The sequence below is a fragment of the Rhincodon typus genome, chromosome 11 (genome assembly GCF_021869965.1).
Source record: "Rhincodon typus isolate 14 chromosome 11, sRhiTyp1.1, whole genome shotgun sequence".
In the NCBI taxonomy this organism is placed as follows: Eukaryota; Metazoa; Chordata; class Chondrichthyes; order Orectolobiformes; family Rhincodontidae; genus Rhincodon; species Rhincodon typus.
In genome coordinates, this window is record NC_063342.1 from 39,011,968 (window position 1) to 39,035,266 (window position 23,299).

The following is a 23,299-nucleotide window of genomic DNA, read 5'->3' on the forward strand; positions in this document are numbered from 1 at the left end:
AAGGCACACTCACTCTAAGCTTGCTTGGATGCTCACAATTTTCCTGCTTTGTATTGCCTTTTTTGCACTGTGCCGTCTCAGCCAGAGCTACCAGGCCCGTATTACTTCTGCCTTGCCTTGCTGTTTAGTACAAGCACAAATGCAGGAAGCTTGTCATGATTGAGAGCAGGACTCAGTCATGTCGTAAAATAGCCTTCGCTTAAGGGATCCTGGCATAATAAGTTAAGGGCAGCCTCTGATAGCAGTTCAGGGGTTTGGACACAGTCAGTCAGCCATTCAGAGGAGAGCGAGTGAGAGGAATTTGCATATAATAGTGAGAGTGGTGAAGCTTGAGCCTTGGTGGAAAGTGGGCATGTAGAAGAGATAGTCAGAGTGCGAGGTATCAGAAAGAAGATGGTGGTACTTACACTGGCAGAGTAGAGGTGGTCACTGACCTCCTCCCTACATTGCTGTGCATTGTTCCAGATGGCTGAGACTGCTTTAATCAAGGTAGCAACTTCAGACCAGGCTGGCATGGTCTGGTATTGTGGTCTCACTGCTGGTCCTGGGAGAAGAGGGAATCCCATCTCTGCACCACCCTGTCCACAAAGCAGAGTGCCAAGTTCCCCTTATCATCCATGTCCAGAGCAGAGTAAGGTACAATGTAGGGCAGCTCTGGACTGGGTGCACAACATACCTTTTCTGGTTAAGTCCTAGTTAAGATTCAGCCCCACATGTTCAAGTCCCTGGAGTAGACCATCAGAAATCAGGGTGAGCCTCCTACCACTGAATCAAGCCTGACACTAAATACGTACTTCAATCTTATTTTCAATTTAAAAAAAACTATCCTGAGCTTAGTTGAAAATCTGAAAGTGATCTTTTTAAAAATTATGTTACTTGTGAAAATAATTGAGAGTCTTAACTGATTGGGTTGTACATTTTTTTAATATCTTGAATTGCAATAATGTGCAAAACAAAATTTTTTTAAATGATTTTTTTTCTGAAATTACCCAGGTTCTTTTCTGTCCAATTATACCCCCTCCAATCTCTCTCTTTCTCCCTCTCCCTCTGCTCCTCGCCCCCTGCCCCCACCCTTGATATTCATCAACTTTTACCTTGAAGATTAGAGTAAGTGACTGTGGAAAATACCTTTGCTTAAAAATTGTTTACAAACCTATTTTAAAGGTGTGTCATAATGGACCAAAGTAGGCAGGCCTCATTTAATGTTATTCCTCACATGTGGTTCTAACACAATACACAACAACTTAAAGTGTTTGAGAATATTAACTGCAAGTAATTACGTTGTAAAGAAGATAAATAAAGCCAAGTTACTTGCGGAATTCCCAGGGTAGTTAGCACCTTCATTGTTCTTATCCACTGTTATACCATGAGGGTAGATGCTGTAGGGACGACTAGCCATATTCTTAAAATAAACCTACATAAGAGGACAAAGGCACAATCAATAAAATAGTTAACTATTACAGTGCTTTCAAAGCTACTCTGGCACCTTATAAACAGAAGTATATGTTGTTATCAACTGCATTAAGGCAAAATCTTTATGTTACTAATCATGTCTGATCTCACTTCATTGAATCTTATTAGCACAGAAAGAGGCCATGCCTTTATCTGGCTCTTTGGAAGAGCTTCCCAATGTGTTCCATTCTCGGATTCCCCCTTATAAAGCTGCAACTTTTTACTTTAAAGTACATACATGTTTCACTGCAACTGCTTCCACCCATTCTGGCAGTGCATTCTGCAGTAACTCATTGTATAAAAAGCGTTCTTAGCCAAATGTCTGAAATCTTTCTTCCTCCATTTACCAACATGCCAGCACCCAATAGAAGGTCCGACGCCGCTACCTGAGAGGCCATGACTGAAACCGTCGTCAGTGCAGGGATGAAAGGATTGAAGGTGATGGTATACATCTCCCAATCATCCTTCTCACATCCCATATGCTCCTCCTCACACAACGCCTTCTGATTCTCAAGCTCCATGTTGTGTATGCATGCACCTCTGCTTTCCTCATTTACCCTCACTGCAATCGTAGCCTTATATCTTTCAATTTAAAATGCCCAAGTATTTCTTCCTCAAAGGCAGTGGAAAGTAGGAGGAGGGAAAGAAGAGATTGACTTTATTGAAATACTGTCACTCCATTGAACACTCACAGCCACTAGCTGATATTTCAGCACAAGCACTTTAGAGATGAGAACTGCACATGGTAAATCACTGGGCAGAATTACTTGACAGCCAGGCTAATGGGAAAGGGAGATATCAGATCACTGAGGGGCGAGGTTTCACACAGGTCCTGTTTTCAAGTACCCAATAGTGTGTACAGGAAAAGACCCAATGGTATGTACATGCGGAAATGCTCGCTACATTGGCAGGCCTATCACAGGGTCTATTATCACCATCAGGGAGCATGGAGGAGCTCACTTCCAACAGTAGGGTGCTGCACAGAGCTTGGTGTTTCCCTTTGGGAGTGATGGGTCAATTAAGCCCCTGAGAAAAATTAGACTCAAACAGTCTGATTGCTTTTTGGTGCATTCAGTTTATGCTGCAGAGTGCTGCAATGGAAGTTCAGACTGTCACAATACTTCAGCTTGGTTCTGTGCAGGCACAGGGTGCTGCCAGCATGGCTGAAGTTACCAGCACTCAAAGAGGCTCACAGACATCCACCAACCTGAGCTCTAGCAGATTACTCCGATGGCTGAGGTGCCAACCTGGGACAGTGCCAGTGCTTCCACTGAACGCAAACCTGCTGTGCTCTCTCAGAATGACAGCATTCATGCCCCACTCAGTCACTACCTTGCCAGTTAGTCAGTCAGATTACTGAGGCTAATGCTGCAGTGGTAAAGTCTAAAGTCAAGAGTTCATGCCCAGAGTTACTCAAGTATTTCCTGTGAGGCTATTTGCATCTCCCCACTATGAAAGTTAGCAATCTTCCAGCAGCCCAGCTGCAACTACAGGGACAGCATTGAATCAGAGCTCTCAAGCAAGTACTGGCACCCACATGAATGGATTGCAGAAGTTTAATATATTGAATGTTTTATGGGATATTGGAAGTGTTGTTGAATAAAGTTGGTCTAGAATTGTTGCTTTGTGATACATTTTTTATATTAGGAATGAGGCCTCTCCATCACAGAGAGTTAGTAAAGTGTGGATCTTTAAACAAAGAGGATCCCCAGTTTCATTCAGAAAAATCTGGAGATTTCTGATGCTGTTAATGATTAACTTGGAAGAGTGTGCCAATAATTGAGCTCCTGAACCACAAACCATCACAAAGTTGAAAATATCCAATTCAACAATCAAGATGATCTGACTGACTGCTATTCAGTACAAAAGGGAAAATAAATCTATTAACCAGAAACACACGTGTTCTTTAACAAATGGCAGAGAAGAAAAACAAAAGTTCACTAGCTACTACTATGCAACTTAAACTATACCCCTTTAAACCCTAAATACACATACATGCACTCATTCATGAATAAAACAAACAAAAGACAAAAGGTTTGACACAAATATTAAAGCTGGAAAAATACAGACAAGTAAAACAAAATTCCAAGTATCAAAAGACCAGACTTCAAGGTGGAGAATTATTTCTTTCTATTAAGTTTGTGATTTGTTTTGTCTTCTTACTCAGACAGAGAGGGAAGAAAGATGTTTTCTGCTTGCTGCCTTTGAACTGCTGTGGCTCTACTGCTCCCATTAGTCCATAACAATTCCACCAATCTGAGGGCTGTCAGCAGGCAGTGTTTCGTTAATTCAAAAACTCCTGTTGCCATTCTGACTCAATAATGTTTCAAGTTCAATGTACAGCTAAAAACTTGCACTACTTAATTTTTCCAAGATACAAAATTCTTCTGGTATTTCAGATATATAGCAGTATCTGACTTCCATTCCAGTTTATAGTCTATTAGAGCTAGCCACTTGTGTTTGAACAGTAGCTAAATTTGCTGATGACACAAGGATAGATAGGAAAATGAGTTATGAACAGGACATAAAGACAGGGAATATAGATAGATTAAGTAAGTGGGCAAAAACCTAACAATGGAGTATAATGTGGGAAAATATGAAATTTTCCATTTTGACAGAATGAATAAAATAGAACATATTATTTAAATGGTACCAGGCTGTAGAGCTTTGAGATGCAGAGAGATCTGGGTGTCCTAGTGCATGAATTGCAGAAGGTTGATGTGCAGGTACAGCAAGTAATTTAGGAAGGCTATCAGGATATTATCCTTTATGGTGAGAGGAATTGAATGCAAGAGTCAGAAGGTTATTCTTCAGTTGTACAGGACATTGACGAGACTGAATCTGGAAGAAGTGTGTACAGTACTTAGGGAAGGATGATAATGCACTGGAAGCAGTTCAGAGAAGGTTTATGAAACTAATACCTGGAATGAGAGAATTGTCTTATGAGGAAAGGCTATACAGGCTAAAAACCTATATCCTCTGGGGTTTAGAAAAGTCAGAGGTGACTCAATTGAAACATATAAGATCCTGAGGGGACATGACCAGGTGGTTATAGAAAGGATGTTTCTTCTTTTAGGGTCATAGATTAAAAATGAGGGGTCACCCATTTAAGACAGGGATGAGGAAACATTGTTTTGTCTCAGAGGATTATGAATCTTTGGAATTCTCTTCCTCAAAAGCCAGTGGATGCAGAATCTTTAAATATTTTTAAGACAGAGGTAGATAGGTTCTTGGCAACGTAAGAGATGAAAGATTATCAGGGTTATGCAGGAATGAAGAGTTGAGGTTGAAATCTGATCAGTCATGATCTTATTGAATGGTGGAGCAGGCTTGGAGACCCTACTCTTGTTCTTGTTTGTATGTTTGAAAGTGAAGGTAAGGCAAAGATGAGCTCATGTTACCGAGCAGTCAGGTTTATTTTCAGATAGTGGCTTAAAGATTGCTGGAACAGCAGAATGGTGTAGCATAATTTCTGCTAGGATAGCAGGCATTCACCAGCATGATATGCTGAGCACAGTCAAGCTTAACTGCAGTCAGCTACACTTGCAGTGACAGTACATGTTCCAATTGAAACGTGGCACCTATAAGCCCTTTGTGTACAGTCAAACCTACACTACAGAGAAACTACTATTCTGACAGGATGAGCCCTCCTCCTGCTTCTCTCTATTCAGACAGAAGACAATGAAGCTCCTCAGTCACATGTTGGAGGGTGAACTCTGAGAAGTGTGCTACATTGCCTGTTTCAGCCTGAAAAAAATCCACTTGCAAAAACATCTAGAGCCACAGCCTCTGGCAGTACCATCCTTGCCCTGCTTTCAGGCAGCTGGTCTAGTTCTGTGAAAAGACACAGCTGTGACCATCTCCTTGGTGAATTGGATACTGCTCCTGTTTTAAGTGCAGGAAGAAACGCTTCTGGTGTCACTGGCTGGGCAACTATTTATTGCCCATCTCTAGCTGTCCTAGTGGTGAGCTGTCTTCTTGAGCTGCTGCATTCCGTGTTGTATAGTTGGGGAGGGAGTTCCATGATTTGGACCCAGCAACTATGAAGAAACAACGATATTGTTCCAAGTCAGGATGGTGTATGACTTGGAGGGGAACTCGTAGGTGCCAGTGGATATGACCTCCTTGTTTACAGCTCTTCTTTCCTCTCCCTCTGCAAACAGCTCACCTTCTTTGCTGCCTTGGAGATGGACTGCAGCTTGAGGAAGTAGTAAGTGGGATTAGGAGTGTAGCCCCATGACTCGGATCAAATGGTGCACTCAGCACCTTCAGCTACCAATGTCTCCTAATCAGTTCAGCACCACTCCCTGAAGACATAATCAACTTTTATGATTCCCAAGCAAATGCACTCGACAAAGTCAACCAGAGCCAGTGGAATGTATCAATGTCTAAACTGAAAGTTGATTAATGGGCCCTTTTGACGCAAAGGCAACTGCCCTTGTGCTGTTGAATGCACGTGCTGCCATGTGTTCTTAAGAGACCGTGTTAACTAAAGCAATGAAGGCAAAAATAATACACCAGGCATTAAATCAGTATCACACACTGAATGACACACCATGTCTACTCCGTAGACTTTAGGAACATCCATATCACTTCCATGAACAAACTGGTTTTCTGGGCAGGCCACACAAGTAGTGGGCTGGACTGATGCTATTAGTTTAATTAAAAAAAACACACAGTCTCCAGAGCGTCAAATATACCAATACATTGGAGTCAGATTTGCAGCCTGCAGCTTTGAGTTGTTCCAGTACACAATGCTGTTTTCATTTTCATTCAAAAGCAAGGTGAAAACGGGAGACACAGAAAGAAAAATATAAATGACAAAGGAAAAAAGCAAAGCAAAGTGAGAACTGTATTTCTTTCAACTAAACAAATGGAGCAGAAGACTGATTCTGTCAATTCTACATATATCTCTTAAGATGATATCGTTAAATGGGGAATTCTGGAGTGCCTGCGGCAGCTTATTTCCGAAGGTTCTATTTCCAGAAACAATCCAAACGTATTTTACACAAAAGGTATTATCTCTATTCACATCCAAAGCAATAATTAATTAAAACTGAGTACCTTTCTTTACATTTCATACCTTAATTTTATCACCAACTTCAGTTCTTATAATAGGGGCCCCAATTCCATCTTGTAATATAGAAACTGGTCCTTCATTCGGTTCTTTACGTTCAGAGAAAGTTTTATCTGTGTATTCGACATATATTGCCTTTTTATATATTTTGCCAATACGGTTTCGTCCCGAATCCAAATATTTGGTTTTAAAATCACTAAGGGCAATAAGAGTAGAATTAAAGACATAAATAATCCATGGAAAAGAGAATTTTAGATCATAATGTTTGGACTGATAATTATTTAATTGTCTCTGCAGGTGTTTCCCTATGTTCAATTGAACTGTATGTTTTCAGGCTACAATATGATGTAAGCAAGTTGCTATTGATATTCATTTCTACTCAGTTGTGTGAATTTAGTTCCTTCCAGCTGTTAGTGAAGAAGTATTTGTTCTGCATTTTGTGGAGGGGTTCACAATCCACTTTCTTTACCTTCAAGAAATCAATTTCATTACCAAATAATTAAAAAGAAAACAAAATTAAAAACAACAAAATTGTTGAAAGCAACAATTAAGACACAGGTCCATCCTTACTACGATGAGACCTTCTCTTCCTGTCTTGCGGTCCCAAGCTCCCCTTCCTTCTCCCCTTCTTTGCCTCCTCTGTTCATACTGTCATCACTTTACCATCTCTTGCTTTTCCTTCCCCCTCACGAACTTCCTCTGTGTCTCAGTATTCTCCTCGCCCTCAGGCTCTTCTGCCCTTCAGGCTTTCCTTCTCTTCTCACTCCACTCTTCCCCATCCCCCTATCCATAACCTCTGTCTTGATTTCCACTGGTTCTTTCATTTTATTTGAGCTGATTCCTTTCCCTAAACTATCATTCTATCTTTCAATTCCTGCTTGACCTGAAAAGTTCCCGTGGGCTTGATTTTCTTTGTGCTATGCCATGGGAGACTGACCAATTTCTTCCACTGAACATGTGTAAACCAGTAAGTACCAAAAACATGCATAAGGTTTCAAGCAACAGACAAGCTAAGGCAGGCGTGAAGATAAATGTGCACAGAGATGTAAAAAGGAATATCTTTATGCTTCCTTTATATCGATCAAAAGGCTACAATTGAGAAGAATAATATTTTCATAGTTTTGCTCCACTCTTGCTAAACATATACAAGCGAAGAAAAATAACATACAAAAGTATGCAAAATATTAAGAAAAGTTTCACCATTAACTTACAGAAAAACAGCTACAAACCATGAACTTAAGTCTTTCATTTGGTTAGACTTTTTAAAAGAATAAACTAGGCTACCTGTCCACGTAGGTTTGAATATCAGGAGCATAATCCCACAAAACTTCTTCAGCTGCAATATAATATTCACGAAAATTTCTTCGCAGTCTGCCTGACTTGTATTTTCCTGGTGACTCCTCAGACGTGCACTTTTTTATGTTGAGATACCCATACAGACCAGCTGTTTCATGTCAGATGACAAGAAGACAAGCTTATTAATGCAACTGTCATATTTTCAACAAACTAATTTAAGTTTTTATGCCAGAGACCATATTGTCTGATGAGAGGAAGCCCAGTACTGATCTTGCATTGCATCAAGTATACCACTTGTTGAAAGAGCATAGAGTGGCAGTGGTGCGGATGTCAGAATAAAGACTGAAATTTATTTAGTCATCTTGCCACCTCAACTGAATCGAAGGAAGGCACTGCTTTGAATTAAAACCCTGCATCAGTTCTTCAGTTTACAATTATCCTGGCTGCTTGTAATATTCCCATGTACTAATAAATATATTTATAAACACACACACACAGCTTCATAAATAAATGAGCGCAGATATCCCCTGGCATTGCCTATGTTAGGACAGACAAAATGCTCTTTTGTCTTATTTAATGTATAGTACATTCTAAAGGCCACTCATTTGTCAAATTTCATTTTTGTCTCACTAATAAGTTAGTGATATTTTCAGCTTTGAATTCTATGATTGCACCTTTCTTTTACATGGAAATCCTGATTATTATTAAATGCTAATTTATTTATGCAGTTAGTCTGATCTCTTTGGTAATGAGAATTTAAAAAAGTGTAAGATTTTTAATAGGCATAGAACTGAAATGTTGATGTCCAGAGGTACTTTAGTATTCTTGTATATGAAACACAGAAAATTTTCATGTAATAAAGCAAGAATTAAGAAAGTAAATGGTATGGTGGTCTTTATAGCAATTGGGATTGGAGTACAAGAATAAAAATATCTTATTACAATCGTACAGGGTCTTTTTCAAAGAAGGGCTGCAGAATCATATTGGACTCAAAATGTTAACTCTGTTTCTACCCCTACAAATGCTGCCAGACCTGCTGAGTTTCTCCAACACCATCTGACTTTATTTAAAAAGTTATGGTGATTGCAAGAGGTTTTTTTTTAATTCATTCAGGGATGAGGGCATCACTAGCTGGGTCAGCATTTATTATCCATCCCATGTTGCCCTTGAGAAGATGGTGGTGAGCTGCCTCGAACTGCTGCAGTCCATGTTCATGTGTTAGACCCACAGTGTCCTTAGTGAGAGTGTTCCATGTTTTTGACCCAGCGACAGTGAATAAACGGCAACATAGTTCCAAGTCTGGTTGGTGAAAGGCACGGGAGGGATCTTGCAGGGTGTGTTGTTCCCATGTGTCTATCACCTTTTTTGAAGGCGACCCTATATCATTGTCATAAGATATCTTCATTCTTGTACTTCAATCCCATAGCTATAAAGACTAACATACTATTTGCTTTTCTAATTGCTTGTTCTGTTACATGATAACTTTCTGTGTTCCATGTTCAAGTATACTCAAGTATCTGTAAACATCAACATTTGAGTTCTATGCCTATTAAAAATATTCTGCTTCTAGATGGTAGTGGCCGTGGGTTTGGAAAGTCCAGTCTAAGGAGACTCGGTGAATTCCTGCATCTTGCAGATTGTACATACTGCTGCTACAGAGTGTCGGTGGTGCAGGCAGTGAATGTTTATGGACGCAGTGCCAATCAAGTGGGCTGCTTTGTCCCAGATGGTGTCAAGCTTCTTGAGTGTTGTTGGCACTGCTGTCACTAAAGCATGTGGGGAGTATTCCATCACACTCCTGACTTGTGCCTTATAGATGACAGATAGGCTATAGGGAGTCAGAAGGTGAGTTATGTGCTGCAGCATCCTAGATTCTGAACTGCCCTTGTTGCCATTGTATTTATACAGCTATTCCAGTTCAACCTCCGGACAATAGTAACCACCATGAAGTTGAGATTGGGGAATTCACTGATGGTCATGCCATTGACTGTCAAGGGACAATGGCCATATTCTCTATTGATGGAAATAGTCTTTGCCTGGCATTTTTGTGGCAATGTTACATGCCACGTCAGCCAAAACCTGTTGTCCAAATCGTGTTGTATTTGGACATGGACTGCTTCAGTATCTGAGGAGTTACGAATGGTGCTAAACATTGTTTCATCATTGACAAATATCTTCAGTAGTAAGACCAAGGCTTTTCTGGTATATGTTAATGACTTGGCTTGCACACAACTTTGAAAGTCACAGAGGGTATGAAATTGTTACACTGAGTGTTGAATCTGGAAGGAAGAATAGTGCCTAACTGACAGATGGCCTTGAGCTCATTAGGGAACAGGCAATTTTGGATTTGGCAGCGTGTAATGAGGCAGACTTGATTAGGGAGCTTAAGGTGGCAGAACTTCTAGGGGACAGTGATCTCATTACAAAAGAATTCACTCTGCACTTGGGAAGGAGAATTTCAGAAATCTGAAGCACAAAGGGACTTAGGAGTCCTGGTTCAGGATACCTTTAAGTTTAACATGCAGGTTCAGGTGGCAGTTAAGAAGGCAAATGCAATGTTAGCATTCATCTTAAGAGGACTAGAATACAAAAGCAGGCATGTACTGTTGAGGCTGTATAAGGCATTTGGAATATTGTGAGCAGTTTTGCACCCCAAATCTAAGGAAGGATGTGCTGACCTTGGAAGGGGTCCACAGGAGGTTTACGAGAATGCTCCTGGGAATAAAGACCTTATCATATGAGGAGTAGTTGAGGACCCTGGGTCGATATTCAATGGAGTTTAGAAGAATGAAGGAAGCTGTCATCAAAATTTATGGAGTACTGAGAGGCCTGGATACAGTAGATGTGGAGAAGATGCTTCCACTTGTAGGAGAAGCTAGGACCCAAGGGCACAGCCTCAGAGCGAAGGGTCGGCCGTTTATAACTGAGATGAGGAGGGATCTCTTCATGACTCTGCGGAACTCATTGCTGCTGAGGGCTGTGGAGGCCAAATCATTGACTGTATTTAAGACGGAGAAAGATAGATTCCTGGTTTGTAAGGGGATCAAAGGTATGGGTAGATGGCAGGAGAATGTGTTTGAGAAACATATGAGCTATGATTGAATGGCAGAGCGGACTCAATGTGCCAAATGGCCTAATTCTGCTCCTGTATCTCAATGCTGTGGGACAGCATGATCAAAAGGGGCTTTGAGGAGTCTATGGAATAGGTGTTTCAGCTGCATAAAAGCCTATTAACCTTGGAACCAGATGTAATTTCCTAGAACACTTGCTACCTCTATCTAAACTCTTACCTATCGTATACTTGAATTAAGGATGGAAAATTTAGGAAGTGGTTCATTCCTTCATTATGTGATACATCACTGTAATGAACATAAATCGTCTCACAAAGTATTATTTCAATAAAAGACATAGTTCAAAACTTGAATACTTCAATTGTTTTTTTACCCAGGCGATGATGTTGTACTTGAGAAGAGAGCAGCCATTTTCCAACTTGAATGGGAGACATCTGAGCTGTGACAGATGAGCCTGGTGTCAGGCCAATAGATGATACTCTGTGATTATTGTGCAATAGGACTTGGCCATTGAAATGAATAGAGAAGACTTCAGGATCCAAGCTCATTCCAATTAAATGCCAGCTAATGTCATCACGAGTGCATACACCAAGTTCTGTCATAGAAACAATACAGAGATTAAATATCTCCTACAACCAACTGCACTACCAAAATATCACAACACTCAGCAATTCTATGAAGCTTAAATTTTTAACCTATTGTTTCAAGAGATATGAAACATTCCTAGCAATGCGATAGTCTCGCTCAATGTATGAGATTCTTTTCAGGGTATCCCTCCATTCGGGACCGAAACGCATCTTTATCAGATATTACCTTTCTACCAAAGGTTTACAATAATAGTAAGGGCCAACAGTTATTTGCAACAGCAATGAACACTGTTTAGAATCCAGGAAATTGCTAATCTCAAAGGTAAGTCTGTCAAGAGACAATAGAAAGCTTTGCTCACGCCTGCATAGATACATGTCAGTCATACTAAGAGAAATCTTGTAGCATGAGCAACTGATCTATGAGCTGGGAAGAAGCTGTTGTTAGCCTTCCTGGCAAAGATTTCTATGGCCAAAATGGCTCCTGCTTCCAGGAGTGCTGTCTTTCCAATCTATTTTCAACCAATAGGTTGAGTAATAAGCAGAAAGGCTTGATCTTCAATACCGGTTATCCCAACTTCCTGCTGTAACAGTGGGAGAGAGGCACAATTCTCAGATAAAAACAGTTGATTTCAAAACCTAGATGTTTCATTAACCCCGTGTTTACCAACAACCTTTAGGAGAAAAGAGATCATTATAGTTCCAGGAATTCACGAGTATCCATTGATAATAAGAATCTTGCTGGGACAGATGGAAGGGCCAAGTGTTACAGAAGTGGAGCACTGTGACTTTTCAGAGTGAAAACCCTGATTTCCATCACTGTGAACAATGTTCCTTGATTTTGCCATGCTACCTTCAAAAATGTGGTTATAGGTTTATAACAGCAATATGCACTGGGTTATAAGAATATTAAATGGTTCCATAATTACTTTCCGTGGAAACTGATTAAACTGCCCCTGTCTGGTTGTTTTGATATCTTGATATCTGCATATATAATTGAGGTTGGTTGAGGAAATAAGAACCATCTTGAATTTGCTGTTGTTTTGAAAAGCCTGCCAGGTGCACAATGATGGTAGCATTAAGCTTAAACACTTGGACGAAGAGTCATGGGACTCTAAATCATTTTTTTCTTAGAATTCCTACAGTGTGCAAACAGGCCATTTGACCCAACAAGTCCACACCAACTCTCCAAAGAGCATCCCACCCAGACTCATCCCCTCACCCTATCCCTGAAACCCAACATTTCCTATGGCTCATCTATCTAATCTACACATCTCTGGACACATTGGGCAATTTAGCATGGTCAATCCACCTAACCTGCACATCAATGGATAAAATGTTAACTCTGCTTCTCTCTCTTCACACATCTGCTGAGTTTTTACTGCACTTGCTGTTTTTTTATTTAAGAAGTTACTTTGCAGTTGTTTTTGCCCCCTTTTCATTCCCTCCCATCAATTTCTCTCCAATTCTATTCAAGCATGGACAAATGCATTGACTTCTACAACTCCTCCAGTCGTTAGAGATTCTCCTGTGCCTACCCCAGATGTTCTCTATCTGTAATCCAAGATGTATGAAATTGGAGTTTAATGATTTAATGAGGCACCTTTTATAAGTAACTGTTAACAATTGGTAGGTATTTCATTTCTTCCTTCTGGTTTTCATTTTCCATTAGGAAACACATTTTCCTGGCATACTAAGACCATTTAAAATGCCCCAATTTCTGCCTAGCTAAACTACTATAACTCAGGAATTAAATTTGGGATTTTTTTGGCCTGCATATCACATAGTCATCTGGAATTTCTGTTGCGGACATTTCTCTTCTCTGATCTCTTTCTATATCTTTAGTGCAGGACCAACAGAGATGCATAAATGAACACTTACACAACATCTTCTGAGGATTTTGCTAATCTTCTGATGACATTGTGGTAGTAGAACAAGAGAACCCCCAGAGAAGTCATATATTTATCCAGAAAGATATCAGATGCAATCCTATTGTTGCTTGCCAAATACAAAATTAAATTCTCCTTTCACCCCTGGACTCAGTATAGTTCAAAGCTAGGTGAAGCAATGATTTACTCAATGGTGGCTCAACAATTTGCCTTCTGAAACATTGAAAAGACATAGCCAGGCTGCCAGATCACGACTAAATTAGTACTGGAGCAGCACTTAGATTGTTGCATTCATTTCAGCTGAAGTTCTACATTTATGTGACGTGTTTGAAATCTGTTATGGCTGTTTTTCTCTGTCATCATAAAGTAATCTCTTTGTATACCTGGTAAAGTGCCATTTGTAAATCCATTGATGGAGTACATTTTGATTGGAGCCTTTTCTTCGTACTCATACCAGTTCTTACTTTCATCAAATATTGAAAATAATAAAACAAATTCTTCTCTAAAATCATTTTGCTTGCCATTCTTTTTCAAACTACCTTCACAGAGAGAAGGAACAACATTGTTATTGTGATTAATGAAATATGCAGTACCATTTGCATTTCATTTGATTTGTTCTTCAGCTTCCGGTTCGTCCTCACTTTCAACAATTTCATCTGAATATTAACTCAGCACATGAATCAGGAGAAGGTGGGCTTAACAAGAATCGACTCTAAGGTATTAGAGCACAGGCATCTTTAACTCCCAGGCTGAAACTCAGTATGATTAATCGAGTTGACCATCTGACCACATCAGTTAGCTTGCCTACTTTATGGATACAATCTCCTGTACAGGTGTTCACAGGAAGGAGGGAGATACCATTCTCCAACACCTTGTGCAAGTAGCCCCTGGGTCACTACCCAGCAGGCCTAGGCAGAGGTGGTGGACAGAGACTGGTCTTAGTGACACCCACATCCCATAAGCACATTAATATAAAATCTTCTATCATTGGTCATTAAAGAATAAGTCCTAGCAAAGAATTTATGGCAGCAATCCATGTCAAACAGCCTTTGCTCTCAGCCACATGTTGGCAGAGGAGGCACATACCATGAGATGTCAGTGGTGGCAATCAGAGTAATACTCACAAAAGCAGGAGGGATGAATGCAGGCTTTACTATCTCTCCTGCACCTTTTAAAAATGGTCTATTCACATCTCCTTCAGCAATCTCAATAATTCCCTTCAGCATCCCATCACAAGAGTACACTAATGATTCTCATTCCAAAAGTATTCATCTCAAAGACTCCCTCCCCCATACATCTCAATTATACTGCTATACTATACTTATATTGAAAAAGTCCTGCAAGTAGATGGTTTAATAATATCTTTAAGAAAACATTCTTGTGCCCAGTTTTCAGTTGCCACAATCCACAGCTATGCCAACTTCTCATCTTTTTCACTACTACCATTTCTTGCTATCTGCCCGCCCCACTATTCCCCCAATAAAAACCTTCCTTTTTTATGCTTGCATCCTGTTCAGCTTTTCTCTCCCCTAACTAGTGATCTCCTTTAGTCACCCACGTTTCACACTCTATAATGAGCCCTCTACCTTGTCTGATTTGAGACCTTCATAAAATAACAGCTTTACCTTTTTGATGGAGTTTTTCATCATTTTTACCAATATCTCCTCCTTTGTTTCTTCTTGATGCCTCTGTGAAGCCCTATGGAATGTTTCTTCCATGTTAAACACATAACCTATCATTGTTAAAGACTTTCAAGCACAAGAGTAACAGAATTGTTAGACACTCAAGTGACCTTCCCTCTCGGAGTTCCCACAAACTAAGGTTGTTAATCTCCATTGTACTGGATAATAGCAACCTGTGTTGGGGATGATGATTGTTAAGCAATCAGAGGGCTAGCAAAATAACATCTAGATACTGTCCCAAACATCAAACTGCATGGATCCAGGAATGCTTGTCAAGGGAAATTGATAAAAGTTTCAACACAAGTACAATAAGAAAATTACCAGGTTTACAGATCAGTAGAGCTCCAATCAATCCAGTGTGGAAATCTTTTATTACATCAATATCAGAAGAATAGGTGTAGGTAAGGCATTGAGGATCAGATATGGTTGGTCCCATTTCTTCTGTGATATTCCATATATATGTATGCTCTTGGTTTGGTACGATGGGTTCCTTTCTGTCTTCAAAGTGTAATTTGTTTTTATGGAAGAACTCTAAACAAACACAAAAATTAATGTTGATATTTCCTATTCTGTGGAAAGGATTATGACAGAATTTGATAACATTTTGAAAGATGTGTCAAGATCACTTTAAATTCAACTTTTAATATTTGAGTTTACTGTGAGGTCTGGATTGTAATTAAGAATGGTATTTTAGACATCATAAAACAGAGAGGATTAGCCATGATAACCTACTTTTCTAAGTTTGTTCTCAGTCTCAGTAAGCAGGTATTAAGTTGAAGCTACTTAGAATTCATGAATAATCAAACTATTGTTTTTAAATTTAACATCTATTCATATTACAATTAATCTATTTCCAGCAAATGGACATTCCGTGCTTACAACAACATACCTATCATGCCTGTAACATTATAAAATGGCATTACGAAGCTAAATATGACACTTGGTCACATAATGAAACATTGGCCCAGATTGGGATCAGATATAGGGTCAGTCATATCAGACAGACTTGATTTTAAAGCTACCTCCCCTTTTCTCAATAATAGCTACCATATTCCAGGATTTAAAGGTCTGGAAGCTACTTTGACTGCTGCTGAGAGATGCTAAGTGTGTAAGGTAAAGGGGTGGCAGCAGGTTGGTGAGGAATAATGGTATCAGATGGGGGAGGAGATAGGATGGCTGGTGGATGAAGGGTCAGGTAGTGAGGGAATACAGTGGCAGGTTGGGGGTATGATGCCCGGTGGCAGTAGAATGGTAGAAGGTGAGGTAATAGTGAAGTGGGCACTGGGTGGAAGGAGTAGGAAGGGGCAGGGAGTGAGTGCTTAGTGTGGCAGATGTGAGAGTAGTTTGTGTGGTAGGTGTGTAAGGAGTAGGGTAGAAGGTACATGAGGGGTTTGTGTGTTAAAGAACAAAGGGGCAGAATGACAGGAGGTGAGAGGGGCTAGGTTGGCATGGCTGATTGATCTTGTACAAAGGGCCCCCATAGCTGTGTGAGTGCAAACCAATAGCATGTAAATTCAGAGCTGTGATTGTTTTCTCTACAGCATTCAGAGCTGCCCATGTTGTGAACCATGGTTCTAGATCTGGCAGCAGGCAGAGTTCTTCTAGCTTCGTGCCTGATGTATGGGGCTTTACACATAGTTGTCAATACTCCATTGTCATGGACACTTACCTCATTCTCGCAATAATCACCATGCTCAGTGTGACAGGAGGGGTGAGGAGCAGTTAAATTAAATATGGGCAATACTTTACAAGGTAGTAGAACACTTATTTTGTCATACTTATTTGCCCTTGTCCTGCTAAATGACTCTAGCCGTGGGTTTGGAAGGTGCTGTCTAAGGATCCTTGGTGAATTTCTGCAGCGCATCTTGTAGATGGAACTCACTGCTGCTCCTGATGTCATCAATGGAGGGAGTGAATGTTTGTGGATGTGATGACCATGTGATGGTCTGGATGGTGTCAGAAGGTGAATTACTCACTGCAGGATTCCTAGCCTCCGACTTATTCCTGTAACTGCAGTATTTTTGTGGCTAGTCTAGTTAAGTTTCAGGTAAATGGTGATCCCAGGATCTTGATAGTAGGGAATTCAGTGATGGTAACATTCCCAACTATCTTCCTTTATGCTAGGCATAACTCCAACCAGTGAAGAGATTCATCTCCCAACTCCCATTGACTCTAGTTTCACTAGGACTCCTTCATGCCATATTGGTCAAATGTGACCTTGAAATCAAGGGCAGTGACTCTCACCTCGCCTCTGGAAATCAGCTCTTTGTCCAGTTTTGAACCATGGCTGTCGGGAGGCCAGGAGCTGAGTGGACCCAGAGGAAGCCAACCTGAGCATCAGTGAACTGGATGTTACCGAGCAGGTGCTGCCTAATAGCACTGTTGTTGGCACATTCCTGATCATTTTACTGACGACTGAGATTAAACTGATCAGGCAGTAATTGGCTGGGTATGATTAGTCCTGTTTTTTGTGAACAGGACATTCCTGGACAATTTACATTGTCGGGTAGATGCCACTGTTGTGGCTGTATTGGTGCAGCTTGGGTGCAATGTGTTCTAGAGCACAAGTCTTTAGTACTATTGCTGGAATGCTGTCATTACCCACAGCCTTTGCAGTATCCAGTGCCTCCAACCAGTTCTTGATATCATGTGGAGTGAATTGAATTTGCTGAAGACTGGTATCTATGCCTAATAGAGGTGGTTGCAATGAATTAACGAGTCAGCACTTCTGACTGAAGATTGTTGCAAATGCTTCACCCTTGACTGTTGCACCATTGTGCTGGGCTCTCAAATCATTGAAGATGAGGAAGAAAAGAAACCTAAAGAACTGTGGATGCTGGAAAGAACAAAAATAGAAACTGCTGAAAAACTCAGCAGATCTAGCAGCATCAGTGGGCAGAAAGCAGAGTTAACATTTTGGGTCAAGTTCTAAAGAAAGGTTACTAGACCCGAAACATTAACTTTACTTTCTCTGCATTGACGATGAAGATGACTCCTCTGGTCAGATGCATAATTGTCCACTACCATTCACAACCGAATGTGGTAGGACGGTAGAGCTTAGATCTGATCTATTGTTCATGGAGTCATTTAGCCCTGTCTGTCACAGCAGAGCTGCTTTATAGTTACACCTCATTTTTAGGTAAGTCTGGTATAGTTGCTGGCACGCCCCCCCTGCACTCTCCATTGAACTAAAGTTGATCCCCTGGTTTGATGGTTTGACGCCGGGCCATGAGTTTGCTAACTGTGCTGAAGCACAGTTTCGCTGCTGTTGATGGCTCACGCTACCTCATGATGCCCAGTCTTGAGTTGCTAGATCTGATCAAAGTCTAGCCTATTTAGCACAGTGATAGTGCCATACAATACAATGGAAATTAACCTCAATGTGAAGATTGAATATTGTCTCTACAAGGATTGTGCAGCATCACTTTTACTGATATTGTCATGGACAGATGCACCAGTAATTGGTGAACATGAGATCAACTATGTATTTAAATAGGCAACTCCAGAAGAGAGCCAGGCAATCACATTACTACCTATTTAGGTGGATGTATGCAGGAAGTGCAGTCCCAGGACTATTCACAGAAAGTGTATTATCAATATTTATTGGGAAGTTCTGCATTGTGAGAACATGTTTAAATATGTTAATAAGTATCTCACTACCTTGTAAAGGTATTGCCTATTTTTAATTCAACTGCTCCTCACCTCACCTGTTACACTGGGCATGGTGGTGATTGCAAGGATGAAGTGAGTGGAAAGTTAAACATTGACAACTGTGTGGAGCCCCATACATCAGGCATGAAACTAGGGGAACTCTAGCTGCAGCCAGATCTAGAATAATGGTTCACAACATTGGCAGCTCTGAATGCTGTAGAGAAAATGATCACAGCTCAGAATTTACATGCTATTGGTTCACACTCACACAGCTACAGGACCCTTTGAACAAGATCAATCAGTTTACAGTGCATTTCTCCACAATCTTTTTGGTGCTTGCTTTGAAGCGAAAATGACTTCATTATCTGCAGCGTTTGATAGGATGCCAGCAGATAGGTAGCTGACTGTAAAGGCTGATCTGCACCCAGAGGGTTTGCTGCAAATTGGACAAGATGCTGCAGAAGTCTTCAAGATGTCCCTGCAGTGCCTCCTTTGATCACCGACAGCAGACCTTAGATTCAAGCTCTCCATAGAAGATGCACTTTGGTAAGCAAGTGTCAGACATGCTGCCTACATAATCAGCCCAAGGTTAATTGTTTTATTTCAACATGATGTAAATGCTTTGGTAAGGAGCTCAGGTGAGTCCTCAGTGTCTGGTATTTTGTTCTGCCATCTGATCAAGTGAAAGTGGTTGAGTCTCTTGGCACAACACTGGCAACTAGTCCAAATTTCACATATATAACAGAGAGTGGGCAAGACTATTGTTCTCTAGACCTTCAGTTTTATAACCAGATTTACTCCCCTTCATTTCAGGCTGATGTTCAAAGTCTGTAAACCAGGCCATCAATAGCCAGTTTACCACAGCAGCTCAGTTCATACAATTTGGCAGTGGTCTTGAATCCTCAGAGTGGGCTGTCAGATTTTTTTAGATTCCCTGTGATGCTGTACATAAGCCTATTATTTGTACACCAAATCTGCACAATTCTATTTTAAACAAAAGTTACACAGAAGATCTATTAGGACCACATGTCACAAAGGTTAACAAAAATCTCCCTATTAATAATTAACAGGTTGGTCAATGTATTGATGGTTCCTGACATACCCCTTGTCTGACACATACAATTGTGTTAAATATTAACCACGTTATCAATACATAAGTGCTTTACCTAATGAGCTGCAAAAACAGATTAAATAACAATGATAATGCATGGAGTCAACGTCTGCAATGTTTTTGAAGTCTAATGTTTACCAGGCACCTATCTGACAATTTCGAATGGCAGTAGGTCTATTTCTAACAACATTTATGCTAAAATCAACTAACTGTCAAACTTCTTCTATGTACTTGTTTCTCTTCAATGGGTTTTAAGCATTGTAATCTGATGTGTCATCTCATGTCAATTTTTTTATTCTTTCATGGGATGTGGGTATCACTGGCCAGGCCAGTATTTGTTGACCATCCCTGATTGCCCTGTGGTAATGAGCTGTCTTCTTGAACAGTTGCAGTCCATCTGGTGTAAGTATTGTCAGTAAGGGAGTTCTGGGATTTTGACCCAGCGACACTAAAGGAATGCTGATATGGATTCAAGTCCGGATGGTGGGCGGCTTGCAGGGGAACTTGCAGGTGGTGGTGTTCCTATGCATCTGCTGACCTTGCTCTTCTAGATGTTAGAAGGCGTGCATTTGGAAGGAGTTGTCAAAGGGCCTTTGTTGAATTGCTGCAGTGCATCTTGTGCATAAGACTATACAATAATATTTTGGTGATGGAGAGAGCAAATATTTAAGTGGGTGATTGGGGTGCTGATTAAGAGGCTGTTTTCCCCTGTATGGTGCTGAGCTTCTTGAGTGTTGTGGGAGCTACACTCATCCAGGCACGTGAAAAGTTTTCAATCACATTCCTAACCGGTGTCTTATAAATAGTGAGCAAGATTTGAGGAGTCAGGAGATGAGTTAAATACTAAATAAAAACCAAAAGAACTGTGGATGCTGTAAATCAGGAAGAAAAATAGAAGTTGCTGGAAAAGCTCAGCAGCTCAGACAGCATCTGTGAAGATAATTTCATGAAGATAACATTTCATTAACTTCTGAAGAAGTGTCACCAGACCCGAAACATTAACTATGATTTTTCTTCACAGATGCTGCCAGACCTGCTGAGCTTTTCCAGCAACTCGTTCTTCTTCCTGATTTACAGCATCCACAGTTCTTTTGGTTTTTATTTAGTATTTAACTCATCTCCTGACTCCTCAAATCTTGCTCACTATTTATAAGACACCGGTTAGGAATGTGATTGAAAACTTTTCACGTGCCTGGATGAGTGTAGCTCCCACAACACTCAAGAAGCTCAGCACCAGAGTTACCGGCCTCAGAATCCCCAACCTCTGACCTACTCTTGTAGCCACATTTACATGGATAATCCAATTCCATTTCTGGTCAATGGTAATTTAAATTTGAGCATTATATGAACGACCAGTTGAAAAAGCTGTCTCTACCATTAATGCTGCATAGTATAATGACAATTACTGCAATTAAAGTTTGAAAAGCTCCCATTTGATTTTATGGTTGTTATCAAGGAGCCAACTTTCATATCAATGTTTGGAGCAAAGAAGACCATAGCACTGATGATATCTAATCAATATCAAAAGCTAATATGCTTTAGATAAAATCATTCTTGCTTTTATATAGAACCTTTCACAATCACTGTATCAATATAGAAAGTAGTTAAGTAGAGGCTTGGAGTTAATTGACATAGTAGATATAAAGAGGCTACATATGTGGAAGGAGCTGTAACACTGAGTAGTTAATAAACTCTAAGGGCAAAGGAAAATATTTTGGTTTCTGGCTGACTAATTGACTTGAATCCAGATTGATATTAACATTGTAGGATTATTGTCTAAAGGCAGAGATTGGAAACTAAAAGTTCTTTTCAGACAGCAAATTGTACTTGGAATCACTTTTGAGAAGAATGGCTGACACCAAGAACAACGTATTGAGATATAATGTCCTATTGTCATATCAGCTAATGAAGTGGAACCTTCTGATCACCGGAAAAATTAAATAGATGTGTGGACAAGGGTTCCAACTTGCCCAAGAAAAGACAAGGCGTGATCTTGGCACTGTCACTTCCTACTAGAAACAAGATCATGTGTAAAGTATTCAAAGATTTAGAGGCTCAACAATTGTACACAAACAAGATTTGGAAACTCAATTGAAATTTATGAACAAAACCTATAAGAAAGCTGACCTATGAAATGCATATGAAGCATGATCATACTTTGATAAATTTAGAAAGCAAAATGGATATTCTGCAAACGAATACATAATGGAATCTCACAAACTATATACAAGATTTTAAAGATTATATTTGAAAATTCTTAACTCAGTGTTTGCCTTTAAATTTTTGGATTGTATTAAGTTGTCAAAGGTGGAGGGACATCTAGCATTAACTGGAGTTAGCTTTTCAAAAACAGATATGTTTTTCAAACAGATGATATCAGAAGCCTTAATCAAATCCTTGGAAAACATTAATTTTTAGTGAGTTTTATGGCTTAAGTTGGGTGTTCAGTAGTGACACAAAGAAAAATGGCAGCAATGAGAAACTGCTCCGATACTGACTGAAATCAATACAAAAGGAATGAGGATACGGATATATTTGGCAATTTTAACAGATGACAGAATTTGGGAACTGTAACAGAAGAATGAACCCCAGGAATGCCCAGGGTCACCAGGAGGCTTTAGACGTGACATGAAATACCATTATGTGAGTTGTCCTGAATGAAAGAATAAGGTTTTCAAAATTACACATGAAGCAGAAAGTTTAGAAGCAGAAGTGAGTAATGCTCTTCAGGCAAAAGGCATTGTACGAGTTACGGGAATTTTCAGTCCAATAATGACTCCTTCATTAAATGCACATCTACAGTGTGGGGACTAGATTGGTTGAAATGTTACCTGGATTCTTTGAACAGAAAGCACCAAGAAAGGATTAAGGAATTTGGAGGTTCTATCTGCTTCAGGTTCAGAATGACAATGTGTTGCAATCACCTATAAGAGTGCTGATTCCCTGTAAAATATTTGGGGTAAACCACTTTGTCAGCACAGAATTATTGTCAAGGGAAATGTCCTCCATGTTCAGCAGGCTCTCTATGAAAAAAAGCTCAAATGAAATTGGACATGGAACATGACAAGGCAATTGTTTTTAGAAAGTCACTAGGATTTACAGTTTACATAATCTGGACATTACTGTAATCCTTTAGCAAACCCTAACATCTCCAATCAAAATATTAATCAGGTGTTATTGGCAACAGGAGATATGCATTTAATTATGTTAAAACTACAACATAGTTTGCCGATCCATGCCCCTCACAGGTTAAAAACTCTACTAAAGGATGCAGGTGGCAGGACAATGATTATGCTAAAAATATAGGTCAGATCAGAAATAAATATATGTAAAAGAAAATGCAAAGACACCATAAGGATCCATAGTAATTCTCTCATTCTTCAGATCATGAAAGACGTTAAAACAAATTACATTCAGAAACTACACATTCAAGTTTCCAGACTTGGGTGACCAAGAAGATACATAGGAGTCCTTTTTACTTCCAAT

The 23,299-nt window shown here is 40.0% G+C and overlaps 1 protein-coding gene across 3 annotated transcripts in view; it reads right to left on the bottom strand.

Moving 5' to 3' along the window:
* f5 (coagulation factor V) overlaps positions 1–23,299 on the bottom strand; it is a 73,646-nt gene that overhangs the window by 43,842 nt on the left and 6,505 nt on the right. For 2 of the 3 annotated variants that reach the window (XM_048603174.1, XM_048603175.1), the window contains 6 exons: positions 15,373–15,582; positions 13,753–13,908; positions 11,270–11,491; positions 7,814–7,973; positions 6,536–6,725; positions 1,312–1,414 (listed from right to left, as the gene is read on the bottom strand). In XM_048603174.1, coding sequence (XP_048459131.1) covers positions 1,312–1,414; positions 6,536–6,725; positions 7,814–7,973; positions 11,270–11,491; positions 13,753–13,908; positions 15,373–15,582 — 1,041 coding nt within the window. Of the gene's footprint in view, positions 1–1,311; positions 1,415–6,535; positions 6,726–7,813; positions 7,974–11,269; positions 11,492–13,752; positions 13,909–15,372; positions 15,583–23,299 lie in introns of those variants that run through there. The other variant, XM_048603176.1, reaches the window with a different exon arrangement.